The sequence below is a fragment of the Acanthaster planci genome, linkage group LG06 (genome assembly GCF_054643075.1).
Source record: "Acanthaster planci isolate LZ-2023a linkage group LG06, COTS_SCS, whole genome shotgun sequence".
In the NCBI taxonomy this organism is placed as follows: Eukaryota; Metazoa; Echinodermata; class Asteroidea; order Valvatida; family Acanthasteridae; genus Acanthaster; species Acanthaster planci.
The window spans coordinates 20,482,576-20,498,935 of record NC_141782.1 but is presented as its reverse complement, the minus strand read 5'-3'; the positions used below and the strand labels follow the sequence as shown (position 1 = coordinate 20,498,935).

General features: G+C 43.6%; 1 protein-coding gene and 1 long non-coding RNA gene across 3 annotated transcripts in view; one reads left to right on the top strand and one right to left on the bottom strand.

Annotated features, from left to right (window-relative positions):
- Window positions 1-16,360, bottom strand: part of dnah5 (dynein axonemal heavy chain 5) — an 85,762-nt gene that overhangs the window by 9,638 nt on the left and 59,764 nt on the right. For both annotated transcript variants that reach the window (XM_087138541.1, XM_087138542.1), the window contains exons 41-66: window positions 15,983-16,229; window positions 15,317-15,459; window positions 14,875-15,009; window positions 14,128-14,250; window positions 13,678-13,891; window positions 13,232-13,341; window positions 12,076-12,255; window positions 11,741-11,847; window positions 10,943-11,135; window positions 9,842-9,972; window positions 9,358-9,511; window positions 8,843-9,007; window positions 8,185-8,411; window positions 7,500-7,722; window positions 6,879-6,980; window positions 6,026-6,268; window positions 5,582-5,710; window positions 5,284-5,370; window positions 5,003-5,140; window positions 4,509-4,636; window positions 3,906-4,074; window positions 2,970-3,125; window positions 2,440-2,595; window positions 1,320-1,502; window positions 629-872; window positions 267-381 (exon numbers count right to left, since the gene is read on the bottom strand). In XM_087138541.1, coding sequence (XP_086994667.1) covers window positions 267-381; window positions 629-872; window positions 1,320-1,502; window positions 2,440-2,595; window positions 2,970-3,125; window positions 3,906-4,074; window positions 4,509-4,636; window positions 5,003-5,140; window positions 5,284-5,370; window positions 5,582-5,710; window positions 6,026-6,268; window positions 6,879-6,980; window positions 7,500-7,722; window positions 8,185-8,411; window positions 8,843-9,007; window positions 9,358-9,511; window positions 9,842-9,972; window positions 10,943-11,135; window positions 11,741-11,847; window positions 12,076-12,255; window positions 13,232-13,341; window positions 13,678-13,891; window positions 14,128-14,250; window positions 14,875-15,009; window positions 15,317-15,459; window positions 15,983-16,229 — 4,202 coding nt within the window. The remainder of the gene's footprint in view (window positions 1-266; window positions 382-628; window positions 873-1,319; window positions 1,503-2,439; window positions 2,596-2,969; window positions 3,126-3,905; window positions 4,075-4,508; window positions 4,637-5,002; window positions 5,141-5,283; window positions 5,371-5,581; window positions 5,711-6,025; window positions 6,269-6,878; window positions 6,981-7,499; window positions 7,723-8,184; window positions 8,412-8,842; window positions 9,008-9,357; window positions 9,512-9,841; window positions 9,973-10,942; window positions 11,136-11,740; window positions 11,848-12,075; window positions 12,256-13,231; window positions 13,342-13,677; window positions 13,892-14,127; window positions 14,251-14,874; window positions 15,010-15,316; window positions 15,460-15,982; window positions 16,230-16,360) is intronic.
- LOC147798936 (uncharacterized) lies at window positions 4,070-6,032 on the top strand. Its single transcript, XR_015425761.1, has 3 exons — window positions 4,070-4,161; window positions 4,448-5,724; window positions 5,909-6,032. It is a non-coding gene; the product is annotated as an uncharacterized LOC147798936 (long non-coding RNA).

Genomic DNA, 16,360 nt, shown 5'->3' with positions numbered 1-16,360 from the left:
TTAGTGTCCAATTTTTTTTTCCCCAAGATCTTAGCTGTCTAAATTCAAAACATGTAGTTTTTGGAATTACAAAACACTTTCAATACTTTAGAGCAATTATTATGCAGAAACGGTGTAAGTACTGAACTAGTTAATGTATTTAAGTGAGGAATTAATTACTGCAAGTAAGTACACTATAAGCAGTGTACATGTAGATATTCAACAAAAGTTTTCCCAGTAAGATTAGTCAGGTAGACTTTAAACCACGGTCTTCTACAAAGACTTACTTTGCCATGGACATGTCAAACAGACCCAGGAACTGCTTCAAGGAAGTCTGGTACATGACGTTTACCATGCTCATTTCGCAGATCAAGAAGTACAGAATACTGCCTCTGTTGGCCACTGGTAACACCAAATAAAAAAAATTGATTACTCCTTGAGTTTGATTGGATTTAAGAGCCTGGAACAATAAAGTGATTCTAGTGACACAAAGCTTGTGTTGAATGACATTCTGTCTGGCCACAGAGAACATAAAGCCGCATGAGAATTTCAATTTTACAGCTATGTCTAGGTTAGACATGGCCTGACATCTCGGAACCCTCTTCCCAACCGTAACACTAAAACGACTGACGAGCATTCCTGTACCAACCTGGTCTAAACTCCTCTCTGGCTGTGTTGATCTTGACTTCCGTCTCTGCAGCCACCTGCAGCTTCTGGCTGACTTCCTCGGCAGTGGTCTTGGTGTTGGACAAGACACTGATCAAGGACTCGTCGTCCACCAGAGATCCCTGGGTGCTGGTCAGGCGATACAGGAGATTGTCCTCAAGCTCCTTCATCTTACGCTTGTTACTGGTAACATCTTCCACCAACTTAGTCCTTTCTGCCTCCAGTTCCTACACAGAGAGAAGGACACGAGGCACTTACTCTACGCATTTTGAGGCAAATTGTGAAAAAATGAATCGTGACATAGTTTGCTAGGAAACAAAGCACAAGAACGGGCACGAGTATACATCATATGATAAAAGTGTCTTGATGAAACAGGAAACAGACATTACTATAGACTTTACTATAAATCTTTGTTGATCCTCGACATTACAGCCATGCTCAAGCTATGTGCCCTCTGCATTTCAAACATTTTTCTTGAATACTGGAAGAAAATATTTGATACACAAACCCCAAAATAGAGAAGCTTGAATCAGTTTCAGCAAGCTCAGAAAGATTTATCATAACTCAAAACAGTGCTTTTATGTAATGGGGGGTGCAAGAAAAGGTGTTTTCACACTTGAAAACGATGGCTCCCCTGCTCCCAGAAGAAAACCTCAATGAGCATTCTGACTTACGTTCTTCTCTGTCAGGATGACCCGGCCTAGCAGCTGATCCTCCAGGCCCTTCATGGTCACAGTGAAGTCAATGATAGACGTCTTGGCACTGACCTCCGGGGTGTAGGCAGGATTGGGAAGCTTGGTAGTGATGTACAGACGGAAACCGTCCATCACGTCTACCTCTTTGTCGCCCACTTTGACCTGTTGGAGAGGCAAACCCCAGACTAAGAGAGGGATCCAGAGTACCATTCTAGCTTTCCTGACTTCGCTGTTAACATATGGTAGTGCAAAGTGTGTGCTGCACGCTGGAAACACCCTTGGTTATACAGCAAGAAATAGATCTTCACAGTATTTCCACAAAGCAAAATGAGATAACACTGAATAAATGAAGTGCTTTTACTTCAGTAGGTCCAACCCAGGCAGGTGTGAAAATCAGTGTAAAATATGAACACGGAAGTACTGCTCTATTTAACCACTACCAGCCGGGGACTCCGGGATCGGAGCCGTATGGTTTATATGTGTGGCCGGGGTCTCCGAACTCGGACAAAGGAAACAGGGCCCTGTAACAAAAGACCGTACTCCGAACAAAAGACCAGGCTGCTGGGCATGACCGGCATTTTTCACTCTCAAAAGTGGTGATAATCCAGCGTTTTTTGAAACCGTATACCACGGTTTGGGGTATTTAGAGCAAGCGGATTACCACCGGGGACAAAAGCTCTCCACCACTGCAGCGATGAGCCACACAGCACCGCTGCATGCTAATCTGGCCCCTATTGAAAAGAGGTCAGCAGTGCACTGAGCCAGGTTCGTGAACAAAAGACAGCTGTATAACACCGCACAATCTGGGCTCTGTTTACAAGGCTGCAGGCCTGGCTGAAATATTCGGGCGTCAATGAAGGTCACCTGTCAACTTAGAGTAGTGCCTGAAGATTACTCCGTGCGGCTATAAACGACTGTTAAATGGAATGATGAATTGTTGAAGGATTTTGGAAACGGAAAAAATGATAGTCATGCCGGCCCAGCATCCTCAACGTTGAAAAATGCCCCGGTCCGAAGTGGTTAATACATATTCATAAAGATCACCAGTCCCCAGAGACAAATCTTAATTTAGACTTCCAGTCTTGCTGCCATGCCATACCTTGTAGGTGCTGCCGCTCTTGATGAAATTCTTCTCCAGGACATTATCCAAGGCAGGGTCCAGCTCCTCCCCGATATCCTCAATCATCAGTGGTCGGCCGAGAGACAGGGAATCCTCCAGATGGGTCCGGAAGTACTTGTGGTTCAAGGAAGTCAGCTGGGAGTGTGAAAAGAAAGCATGTTTAAAAGAATGAGACACACAAGATAAGAATAAAATTGCATTAGAACCTGTCAACTGCCATGAATTCTATGAAGCTATTCACTTATCACAAGTCAATGACTAGTCATCTGGTCTTCAGTCAATTCGCTGGTAGCTATCACAGGAAGCTATTTCACCAAACTGTAGGAAAAGAAATTTCCTTTGATCCGTCTGTGTTATGTCATTATTCTCATCAACTGGTATGTGATTTGACTTGTGATTAACTCGATCGAAATGTCCAACTTGAAGCTGTTTACCCATGGAACACAAGCTACACAGAATCCATTTCAGCCTGTCACTCGCTGGCAAGATGATGGATGAAAATGACTGACCTGCATTTCATTCTTTGCCTCTCGGTTCTTGATCCAAATCTTGCCCTGCCCCTGGGGGTCAATCAGCAAGGGGAATCGAGCAGCCTTGGTCACGATGATACCGTTCTGGATGGATAGCTCGTCATTGGGTAGACCCTGCATATTCCACTCGGATATCTGGACAAGACAATAAATGAATGGGATGACAGATGGCCTCAACTGGAAAGCTGTAGTGCCTTTTTGAAACATCTACACTTCACCACTGTAATTTTATAAGCACTGCGTACTCAACGCTGTTGAATACGGGCGATTCACAATAGTACGCCACCAAGAGTTTGCGACGCGTTGACCAATCATAACACGCGAAATTTGTCAACCCTTTCCAAACGCGCATTGGGTCAACAAATTTCGCGCATTGTAATTCGCCAACGCATTGCCAACTCTTGGTGGTGCACTATTGTGAAACGGCCGTATTGCCTTTGACAAAACTTGTAACTTTTTTCGGGAGCTTGTTCAGGTAGAAAAATCCAATCACCTTCTTAAGGGTCCAATAATTTTTTGCCTCACCACCAAGCCTCTTTGGGGTGTCAGGTTAATAAAAAACTAGATTGAATAAATCTACATTCTGTTGATATCTGTGGGTCTATCCAGGGATTATGGAGCATCTGGGGCATTACAGGAAAATCTTCAAGATGCACCAAAAGGTTCTCCTTTGGTACGAACACTTGCGATTGTCAGTTTGGAAGTGTAGAAAATGTGAAATTTACCTTCAAGTCTCTAGTGCATGTATGTGAACAACAATAAATTCATGTAAAAGAATGACACCAGAGGGGAACAGCTGATCAGTTGCAGGATAATATATGCAAGATGACCATGAAGTTAAAACCTAGCCCATATGAAGCAGCACGCTGTGAGGCCTTTCATTATGAATCACTCCAATCATGTCCTGTGACTCACAGTAGGATTGTCAACAAGCATCTCAATCAGGTTGATGTTGGTGCTGTAGGGGATCTTGCGTGACTTCAGCTCCTTCTTCCAGTCCATCAGCAGACGGGTGCGGAACTCCTGGTTGAACGGTCCCTCGTAGGACAGAAAGCCAGTGGCCAGCAAGACATCCCCAACCAACCTGATGAAGAAGTACCACAGAGAAGTTGGAATAATTACTTCCTCCTGTTCATATTTATGAACAGGCTAAAGCGAGGGTTTATGGAAGGTACAATACTGACTTCTTGTGATTCCTGGATCTAAAGCTTCCACTAGGAAATAGACTATATCTCTGGCTTCTTTTTCCTAATTGTAACAGAGCAATTGAGATAAGGTTGGCTTGCATGAATAAGGAATAACCTATTACTTATTATTAACAGTGACAGTCATTTTACATTTACTATCTTTTGGGGTGATGAATAGAATTTGTGTGGAGCCACCCACAAATTCACACACTGAGCAACAACTCTGGCAACTAGTGACAAGTCTGCTAAGCAAGTATTTTCCGTGTTTAGCCATTTTCAGAGTCACAGCTCCCTGAAACCAGATCCTGGTTTTCAGCCCGCTTGAACTGACCTTCCAATGGCCGCTTTGAATTCCTTGTTTTGCTGCGTCCACCGTTCCTTCTCACCGCCCAGGCCGTTGATCAGAGCTGAGGCAGAGTTCATCTTCCGTCGGCACGTCTCTGCATCATCCAGAAGGTCCTGAGGAACATTTTGAAATGAGACAGAAATACAAGTAGATTAAAAAGCTTTATCAGATGAATTTATAATAATAACATTAACATGCAGTCATAAGGTTGTTGAGCAATATGCAGAAACACCAATGCTGTTGGTACATGTGAACATTCATTTCTTCAACCACAGAATTGACAATAGAGAATTCTGCGCATCATACAAATGAATATTGACCATGAATGCAGCGCTTTTATCAAGATCTGTCAGTATGCAGCTTCCTCGACCAATCGGTGCTGCAGCACTCCACAGCTAGAGCAAGTTCAGCAAAGAACAGAAGAGGACAGCAGAAGCTCTTGAGTCAAAGATCCAACCAGGGACTGAGTTTTCCCCTACCTGTTTCTTCTTCATGGCAGCATCGTACTCCGCCTGGGCTGCGTCCAGCTCTTTCTGCTTCTCGTCCAGTTGGGCCTGGGCCTTTGCCAGGTCCTTATTGGCCACCTCCAGGCGAGCCTCTTGGACAGCCAGATTGGCCTAGTGACAGACAATCAAGGAACACAATGAGTTGTGCAGGGTAACATCATAGAGAAGACACTTCACTGACCAATACACTAGTCCATGCTTTTCTCAGTGGACAATTGGCGGAGTTGGCAGAATTTGGAGAAAACGGTTTTTACCTTGAGCGGAAGCACTTCCTTATTGATGCCGTAGAAGAACGCCATGGCTTTGGTCCAGGAGCACAAACCGGCAACATTCCCGCACACCTACAAAAAAATCATGCCAAGACCGCCAGTATCACATTTGTTTATTTGAAGCAGAACAAAACTATGCTTTCAGGAATCAAATGGATAAGCAAGTACTTTTTAACTCTATAAAAGAAAAAAATACAAGCAGGAAGGATGAGAAAGGCAGGAACAGACTTGTGAAGGCATCAAATTAGCTCATAAAGGTTACAACACGATGTTTCCTTCTTACCTTTTTGGCAGTTTCCAGGTTGTAATCCTCGGAATCCAGGTACGGTGCCAATAGTTCCACAGTCTCCTCATTGATGGTGTCCTTTGGAAACTTCAGGAGATTACCTAAGAATCCTGACCCACCCATCAGCTGTAAAACAACAGGTGTGACTTGTTATTTTGGAAACCTCTGGAAAGCTGTCTTTCAAAGAACTCCACATTATTAAATAACACCCTTCCAAAAACGATGTAATATGGCTTTGTCAAATGACGGTGAAACATGAATATCAAGAGTGAAACAGGGCCCATCACATCTCAAATGACAGCCCCATTGCATGTCTCATTACAGAAGAAAAAAACAGCATCAATGCAAAGTATCGCACACGACTTTCTAGGTGAGGGGGTTACCTATGCACTGAAAAAGATATTAGGCCAACGCTTTCATAAACCCCACAACACCACTTACCTTGAGTGAGTGACTCCAGGAAGCCTTTGGGCTGGGCCTGTCAGGGTCAAGCGACGTGGGTTCCAGTTTGACCTGGAAGAGAAGCAGCACACAGTCCATGATGCGCTGGATGAGCGAGGGCGGCTTGCCCAGCTTACGGACGGTGGCGATGTCGGCCGGCTTGATGGTGTTGAGTGCCGCCTCTGCTTCCTCCAGGGCCGGCTTGGCGGCCTCCAGCTTAGTCAAGGCTACTGCCTTGTCTGCCTGTTGTACAGACACAAATATGGTTACCATTTAAATGCATGGTTTTGCTTTCCTCAAGAGCCCTGACTGTTTAGATCCTTCAAAGTTTGCCAAGCTTTTTTCGGGCGATTCTGCAGGATTTTGAGCATTTCAGAATACGGAACGGAATTACAGAAATTCATTTCAGAATATTTCAGAGATGAGTTTTAAATAATTGGGGAAAGTTTCTGATCAAAAATACATAATTTGGGGTTAAATTAAGACACATTATTAGAATATGAAGACGTTTTACAATGAAACCATATATGTGACATCTCTAGTCAGAAAGGATTAAAGTTTTTTAATTTGTATAACATGGGCCAAACAAATCTGTATCCACAGTATGGAAAAAGCATTTCAACAGTTTTATTTTTTTTACTGTAGCAGTAAATTTATAAAACTCATAAAGAAATTTTGGCAATTGTAAGTGAGATTTGAAACAAACTGTTCAAATACAATAAGAATATTCCCCAATCATCTTAAAAGGAAAATTGAAACCAGTCGCAGGGTAAACCATTCAGAGTAATAACATGCAAGTGAATAACTCTCACGTTTTAAGTGTCACAGGTCATGGGTCAAAGGTTGCACTTACATTGATCTCATCCACAATAGCCTGGGCTTTGTCCTTGACCTTTTGCACCTGGGCCTTGACCTTTTCAGCAGCCTGCGCCTTCTGAGTCACAGCCGACAAAACCTAACATTCAGAAGAAAAGCAAAACCTATTCAAAGAGGAGCTTCCGAATGGCTGAAGAAAAGGAACTATCAGCGATTTGGTATTCCTGTATAAAGAGTCACTCACACTCGACACGAAAGAGAAAGCCAGTGCAAATCTGACCGGTGTTTTAATACGCACTTGAAAACAAAGTGTCCACACATTTGTCTTGTAAGAAAACGGCAGCCAAGCTGCTGAGTTTGTTTGCTTTTACACTTGTTTCTGTCACAAAACGTGGTGTCCAAAATGACCTTCAGGGTGTCCATCAACATTTAGACCTCCCTCTGACTAAGACATTAAACTTGATGTTGCAGCACAGTGGCAGTGTAATTGTTGAAATGTGCTAAATGTTTCATAGCAGAATCATTTGCCACAAGAACAACGGTGAATTCCAATTAGCTTTCACGCCAAGCATCAACAGGCCTTCAGAATCGTTTCCACTCCTCAAGATGCGCTCGGCAAACAAGAGAATTTCATTAAATCCAAACGGGCATTACACACCGCTTCTGCTTCTTTGGAAGCGACGGCCAGCTCCTTCTCTTTGACGGCCAGCTCTTTGCTCAGCTCAGCCACTGACTGAGATGCTTCCACCAGCTTGTCCAGCCCAGTGGTCATCCGGTTGGACAGCTCATTAATCTCACCAAACTTCAGGGAGTAGATGTCCTTGTAGCCGGCAATGAAGGACAGGTAGGACTTGGGGGTCACGTGGGTCGCTCGACGGAATCTACAGATTGGAAGAGATCAGATTATGACTACAGACCTACACAGCTGCTTAGAAAATCAAGTTACAAGCTGCAGCTATATTTCAGGTTTTGCCACTCTGTAGAGAAGTCAAATTCCCATCAATTTCCACCATAACCTCCTTCACAATCCTTTTACTAAACAAAAGCTTGAAAACAAACTTAAAAGCTGCTACGGCAACCACTTCCAGCTTCACTTCAATGCTTTGTTGAAAGATAATTAAACAAGCTGATCCCACTAACACCATTCAAAGCAAAATTTACCTTCGTAGCCTAAAGTTAAATCAGTTAGCATGTTCTAAGAACAAGACATCTCAAAACCAATACAGAGCCTTAGGTGCTACCACAAACTCTATGGTTTATTGGACTGCCCACCGTGCAAAACTTCAAGTGCTACCAGAACAAGAACTTGTCAAATGCAAACTGGACCGTTCATCTTGCCATACCTCTCAAAGTACTCCACACAGGACTCGGCTACACCATCCTGGATGGACCCCATGGCCTGCACCAGCTGCTTTTTGACGGGATCAGTGCACGAGATGTCGAAGGACGCCAGGAAGTGATCAGCCACGGCGATCAGGGCATCCTTGGGCCAACGGCTGAACCAGTCAATGGTACAGCCCGAGATAAGACCTGGGAACTTCAAAGCACGGTTCCGGAATTTCTCTCCAACCTGTGGTTGATACGTGAAAAGTTGGACATTCTTAACTACGGTCAACCATTAAGCAGGAAATTTTGAAGTTAGAAAAATCTAATTTTTACTTTCTGGTACGCTATTTTACACTTTGAAGAGTAAATCTTTGCAATGCCATCCATATCCATTGGCAAAGCTTAAATTTTTACCAATGAGATTTACACTGCTAATCTTCAAAACATGAGCACTGATTTTCACCATGCCAAATTTTCTTGCACCATTTAAGCCATGTCTGTTCTCTGATGCTAAATTCTGCCATTCAGAAAGTTGTTAAAGCATCAATTATTACGGTACATTAGATCCATTTACTAGTTTATTGAGAAATAACATTTACACAGATTGACCTAGTGCTAAATTCACAAAGAAAAGTGTTCCAATTATAAAGTTACTCAAAAGTCAAGCCAGCTTACAGGTGAGAAGCAGAGAACAACGTGGAGATTCTGCCTGGAGCGAGTGATGAAGTAATCATACAGGTTCTCGGTGGTTGGTGGTCGGCGAGGGTATTCCTTCTTCATGATGGGGATCAACTCTTGTTGGATTTCATCGATCTCGTCACGTGCAAAGAGGTTGGACACCTGTTGAAGGGAAGATAAAAACAATACCATCATGACTGTTTGTCCTTAACAGCTCCTGATAATGGTAGGGCCCAATTTCCTCGGTTGACCACAAGTGAACAATCTTTGCAAACTCCAGCATAAACTTTTATGCTTTAGCTTTATTCTGTCAACGTGATTGTTGTCAGAGATTCCATTAAGTACAACTATTCTCCACTTTACTCCCTGAGGACAGCACGTTGCTGAGATATTCCAAGAATATCTCACTGTAATTTTCACGATTACTGAGGACACCAAAGATCCACTCACCTCTCCTGAGGACAGCACGTTGTAATTTTCACGGTTACTGAGGACACCAAAGATCCACTCACCTCTCCTGAGGACAGCACATTGTTGAGATACTCCAGGAAACTTTCCTCTTTGATCTCATTGTCTGTGAAGATGAAGGTAATTCCCTTGCCTTGCTGACCAGCAGTTCGGTACAGAACCTTCAAGTCTTCCATGAGGTTGGACTGGTTGTATGATCTTGGAAGTTAACAAAACAAAAACTATATCTATCTTAACATCTTCACATGAAAGGTGAGTGTGCTAATACCAAAATGCAGTGTGTCAGCGGATACTTTGGGCATCTGAATAAATAACAATCTCTATTGAGCTCAATACAAAACAGTGTGGGTGTCTTTCATTCTATGTTAGTGCTTTGATCTTGATCTCAATTAAAAACGAGAAAAATGGACATTCATTTTGTTCCAGGGGCTGCTGAATTACAACTCGTATACTGATACTCCAATATAACATGAAAATGAACATTCGTCAACCTCAACCAGTATGCAAACAGGTGTTGTATGGGCTTACCTCGTCAGGGTTATCTGGAAGGTCTTGTAACCGGCTATGAAGGAGGCTATCTTGGTCAGGCTCTGTTTACCAGAACCACCCACGCCGACAAGGAGAGAGTTACCTCGGGGGGTACGAATCACCCTGGAAATCTGTATCAGAGACATATGAGGGGATTGAACTCGGCATGAGGTGACGGTCAAAGCCGGATCAGAATGGGCCCTGCTATGGAAGACGGCGAGTGAAGAGATGTGACTGATTTACCACTGATGTTTCCTTATTGATTATATGTTCAACATTGATTCTGCCTGATTGGTCAGGATGTCTCGGAATATACTTCTTGAAAGTATGAACAAGGATTTATAGGTAACATTCACTGCGAATATCACCACGCTGCCCAGCAACAAGTTCAAAAAACGGAACTGGATTTGTGAAACTAGGTTATAAACACAATTAAAATTTTATATATAACGGGTTTGCCCTTACCCAACGTATATTAATAAACACTGTATGCTCAGTGCTTGTCCGAGAGCTTGCGAAAAAAACCTCACAAGCTTACTCGGGTGGGACTCGAACCCACGACCTCCTGCTTACTAGTGCAGACGTCTTAACCACTCGACCACCGAGTAGAATTAAAATTCTAGGTCAAATTACAAGGCTCTGATTTGGGGGGGAAGCAGTGTCAACAGCAAGCTCCTAGTTGGAAGAAGGTGTTCCGGAGTTTGTAGGTGCTCTGTCAAATATTCCCTTATGAGAGTAAAACCTCCGTTCCTAATCTACCATGCCACCTCCCCAGAGGAACTTCCAAACATTTCAAATTCTTGAGCTGTGGCATAAGTGGGGTACATTTTGCAGAGGCGCTCTCAAAGGCCCTCAGTTTCTAGGGGGGCAGGTTTTCTAGGTGCACGTTAGGATGTGAACTACCTCGTTCTCATGGAGTGAAAGGTAAAACACTGACCAAAACAAATAATCACCCGATTTTTTTTTCCTTCTCTAAGGGAGGGAGTACAGGCCTCAAGAGAGGGGAGGGAGTGCCCTATCCCCCCCTCCCCCATTATGCCACTGTTGTTGAGAAGTTCCCAGTATTCAGCCAAGCGGACTCTACCTCGGCTGGCCCCTCACCTTGACGAGATGAATCATGGCATCCTTGAAGAACACCAGATCCATATTGGCCCCCCGGATGCTCTCGTTGTACTGTCCCATGAACATCTGCAGACGCTCCTCTAAGACTTCAAAGGACTCCACCGGCTCGTAGATCTTGGGCATGTCAAAGTCGGCGTCATCTGGCTCATCACCCGTTGCCTCTGCGGCATCCCTGTTGGTGGGAAAATGCAGGTGTCACGGTAAATCTCGGAGATGGTTGAAAATAACGTACCAATAAAAGAGACTGTGAGTATAAAGTCAGCTGACATTCAAGTTACTTTCAAGTTTGGTGAGATTGTCATGCAACTTTACAGTTTCTTCTGGAATCCTGCAATGGAAGTACAAATGGGAAACATTCCTAACAATGTTTAAAACAAATACAAACTGAGACCAGTTTCCAAATCCTAGGTGTTTTTTCACGCTTTAGGATAACCTTGACCTCAAGAATCAATTCAAAAGGTTAACTGTTGAAATCAAATCCAAACCATGCTTCCCAATAGGACCTTTTAATGCTTTGATGGTGCTTTCATGGAGCTAAAATGGTATCAACTACAGAGGACTACGTTCATGGAACGGCACACAAAGGAGGCAAAGCCTAGATTTGGAAAACGCTCCCAAAATCTGATGTCGCTGGATGTGAACTAAAATGGTGACAAGCTCTCACATGGAGATCAATGAGCCTGTCACGTCAGCATACTGAACAGCCTCATTCCTGCTTCTACTTTGGGAGTTTTGATTAAATTGTCTGACAATTTTAGGTACTCGGGTGTTTCTTACCTCATGAAGTCCACAAAGTAGCGGTTGGGCTCCACATAGCTCTGTAGCTGCTCCCCGAGCTCCTCTCCTATCACCCTGGACATTGTCTTCTGGAACCATTCAGTGTCCTGACAAAAAAGAGACAAGTCTTTGGTTGGCCAGTTTTCTCAATGAAGAGCCTGCAAGGGGATATGACTGACAAAGGGCTTGAGTTGTCTTTGAGAAATGTTGGTTAGATTGTGTTGAACTTGGGTGTTGAAGTTTCTGCTTCAACCTTGCCTCCAATTTTTAATCAACTTTTGTTGAGACGAGGCAGTCTCACAAGCCCCCTTGATTTGCGGCTGTTCTGCACTCACCTGCGGATTGGTGAAGCGATCAGCAATAACGCGCATACACTCATGTTTCCAGAGCCACATGAGGACGTCTTGAGAGGTCACGACCTCTGCTAAGGTGTTGATCATCCCCTGCCAGATGCGAGACAGATCACGCAGGTTGAAAACGTAGTGGAACTTGGCAGGTGTAGGCAACATCTTGATCTGAGGAGAAAGTTTTGTGTTACAAGCAGAGAGCGGAATTATTAAAAATTCGGCATATCTTTGATTTTAGGACCCCTACTGAAGCTGTTACTAACTAGAGGTCACTCAATGCGCACTAATAAGCTCTGACATATTAACCCCCCAAAAGGCAGGTAATTTGTATTGGCCTAGGCTGGTTCTCAGTGAATTTCGCATACCAATGAAATCTTCTACACAATATTCTCTTCTGCAATGTCATAACAGGTTTAGATTGACATAAGAAAACGGTGGCAATAATGAACGACCTCAGATTACTAAAGGTAACTCAACTGGGCCACAAAGGTCATGAGAAGATCAAAATTGGTACAGGAAAATTTTCTTGCCAAAACTAATGGACATCGACACACACATATCTGGCCTCATTAAACTTACCTGACTTGAGTAATTTACCACTTCATGCACTTTCTACAACTGCATCAACCTTCCTTCACATCGTTCCACTAAGCCGGAATGGTTTTGCATCCCTTTATGAGCTCCCCATTGACATTCGTGCCCTTTCAGCCATTACCGATTTTAAAGCGGCTCTCAAGACCCACTACTTTCAGTATGCATGTTGTTGATTAATATTTTCCTGAATTATCATTTTGTTGTTTGTATTGGCGGATACCGGCGCATTATAAGTGTTCCGTATTATTATTATTATACTCAGTAACCAGCTTGATGGGTCAGTTACTTTGGCTAGGCCTGAGTAATCGCCAAAAGTCAAATCAAATGCAGTTGTGCTTATTGGAGTATGCCCAAGGGAGGTAATCAAACACACTGCATAAGCTCTCGGAAGCCTTCAAAAACGGGCAAGCACGTTTCAAATCTACTGAGTGGGAACCCACGGCGCATATTTGTCATACTCTTATTTGCCAAATGTTCCTCCTTTGAATGCTTACATTTGCTTGTTGGGCTTAAACAGACAAGTTGGTTTCTGACTATCTAGAAAACTTACCTTTGTTAGCTGCCACAACCGGCGAGTGATGGGGACCAGTGATTTGGCTAGTTCCCTGACTTCCTCCGTAAATTCACGCTGAGCACAGTAATGGCCGGAACCAATAACACCTGATGAAAAGTAACAACGGTCAAAATGCTCAAGAAACCTGACAAATGATCAAAGATTTACGACATCTTGCGGCAATACTTCTACACATTGAAAAAAAGACTAATAAGGCTCTCCAAATTAGAGTCGCACAAAAGGAAAACCAGAAGACAACTGACTGCTCAAGCTTTTGTACATGGTGAATGTCACTACCTCCACTCACCCCTCTCATAATGGGAGGGGATAATGGGTTTGAAGTGGGATGGTCCAAGCCACTTGCTTGGATTTCCCTGTGTCTCACTGCATGTCTCTCTGTCAAAATGGAGGAGTCAAGACATGAGTGGTTTCTGGAAACTCACCAAAGATCTTGTCAATGGAGGAATTGGACGGCAAAGTGCAGTTGAAGATGGAGAACTCCCTCTTGAGGCGTTGGGGGATGTCGTTCCGCCCGCCGCCCGGCTGGATCATGGCCGCCATCATCTGGATGTCGGCGATGATGGTGAAATCACCCGGCTTTTCCAGGTTGTAGAAACCGCCAAACTCCATCATCTGACGAACGATCTCATTGGTGATCTAGGAGGAGAACAAAGGGATGCCAACGTAAATTTTGCAAGGTGTCAACAGGGACAAGCTGAAAGCCCTATCACACATCTTGGTTGCAGTAAGGTTCTTGTCTAACTTAAGCCAGCCTGCTCAATTTGTAAAGCACTACAATAGGAATAATGTAGGAATCCATCATCTGTCTTTCAAGTCCCTTTACTCCAACCTTTCAAGCTTCAAAGGAAACACAAATCGTGTCAAAATTTTACCTGATCTCCCCATTCGTTAATGATGGGCATGTTGATGTCATCCACAAACACAGTCATCTTCTTGCCCGCAGGAGGACCAAAGGTGTTTCCCATACGCTTGTCCACATAGCTCTCAATGGTACGCTGTATCAAGGAATACGTAAAGGGTTACTGATTACACTGCTTGTGGTTAGTCACAGGTACTGAGGCGCTATCACGCAGTCAAGATTTGAGATCTCAAGGTTCTCAGGAAGTTGGTATCCAACAATGCCGTGCCGAGAGGTAGGTTGTAAACAGTTAAGAGAGCTATGTGCTGTCTTGACAATTTATGGTATGATGCTTCGAAACAGACAATTAATGTTACTAAATTGAGGCTAAAAGATAATTTCAGGCTCTGATGCATACGCTGAAAGTCACAGCCTTGAGACTTTGGAAGCCTCCACAGAAGATAGGTAAAAAATTGCTGCCCCAAAAGGAAGCCCAAACCAGGATCTCACACATCCAATATTGTATCGATCTGTCCACAGAAAGTTTGAAGTTGCAACTCCTTGTACCTAAATTTGACCACAATGTAGATTCCAGGAGACTTGAATCAAGCAGAGTGTTCATTTCTTTGAATTAAATTCACACATCAAGCATCCTGGGATTATTCAAAGCATTCAGTACGAAAAAAGAAAGCATATCTGAACATAATCCCAAGCAGTTTGACCCCTTCTGTTGATCAGGAGTATGAACAGCAGGTGATTCAGCAGGTGTTTCTAATTTTACCTGGAACATGAGCGGGGAGGTAGCTGAGGAGAAGTTGAAGCTCTTGCTCATGTGCTGCTCAGGGTTGTACTTGGACATGTAGCCTTTGATCATGACGGTCTTAGCTGTGCCCTGCTCACCTATCAGCAACACAGCCTGCCATATAAGATAGAGAGAGCGGTAGATGGTAGGTTGGTAACAGGTATATGCTTAGAGATTGGATTGAGACAGGTGAGGTATGGCGCCAGCTAGGTATGCACACCCTCCCCATGCAAAAAAAATGTAAAACCTGTAAGAATGATGTGATCTAATGTCTTGAGCCTACGCATATCCCTACTGAAATCTAGTAAACAATTCTGAAAACAAGAGTCTATTTCAGTGCCAGAAAGACAGAAGTTCAGAGAAAAGTAAACGGTGCAAAAGCTGGTCACAAATTTCCTGTCCAAAATGTTGGCCTGAGTACCTTGCTCTGCTTGGCCACTGTGTGGATCAGGAAGTCTGTGCGCACGTTGTCCACGTTGGGTACGAGGATGGAGCCGTACTCTGGGGTGGAGTCTGATGGGTAGACCCAATCCTCTACTCTGGTATTCCAATGCTGCCAGTTCCCTGTGGCAAAAAGTAAAAAAAAATGTTTACAATTACATTTCAAGGGATTAAATATATTGTACTCAGAGTTCACTTATTTTGATTATATTTCTCCTACTTACATGAATTTGTCACACAAAATATGGTTTAAAATTAGCTTGAAAATTAACATCCTTGGTCCTGAAAGACAAACTATTGCAATAAATGCCATTGCTCAGGGACAACTTCAAAATGCTCCCCAGCTAGAGAACAACCCAATGCATTAAACCTCGGCTAGAAATAAAGGTTGTTTAGCAAACTGTTCAGCCACTGGCTGTATTTCTTACATTATCTCCTAGAATATTTTAAGGATCAGTTATGTGCACTTGCTGGAGGAATCCTTCTCAAGAGTTGCGACTTTCCAAGAAGCGTCATAAAAACTCAAGAGGCACAACTAAAGTTCAGTGGCAAGTGAGACTTTTCTGAAATAAGCCAACAGAGTTGAAGAATGTCATCACATTTTGAAACGGCACTTCCACAGTGCGGAGTAACTATTGATACCCACCTTCGTTATCGATCAAGTAATCAAAGATGGTCTCGTCTGATCCGGGCTTGAGAGGAGGCAGGTTGAGAGTAAACTCCTCGTGGTTTGTGATGAACTCTTGCAGCTTAGCGCGGTCTTCCAGCTCCAGCAGGGCTCCCACGCTCCACATGACGACAAAGACGTACAGCTTCTCAAGGTGATCCGAGGAGCAGCCCCCTCCTTCTTTGTCATCTTTGTTGGGGATCAGCCCCTGGAGAAGGGTGATAGCCTGAGGAGGAACAGATGGAGATGGATTAATGCTTGGTAAGAATGCAAAGGAGTCTGGATGATCTCCCAGTCAGACCCAAGGATCTAAAACCACCAAAGAACAACAGTTCTAGATTTGAACCTTCAGGGGCT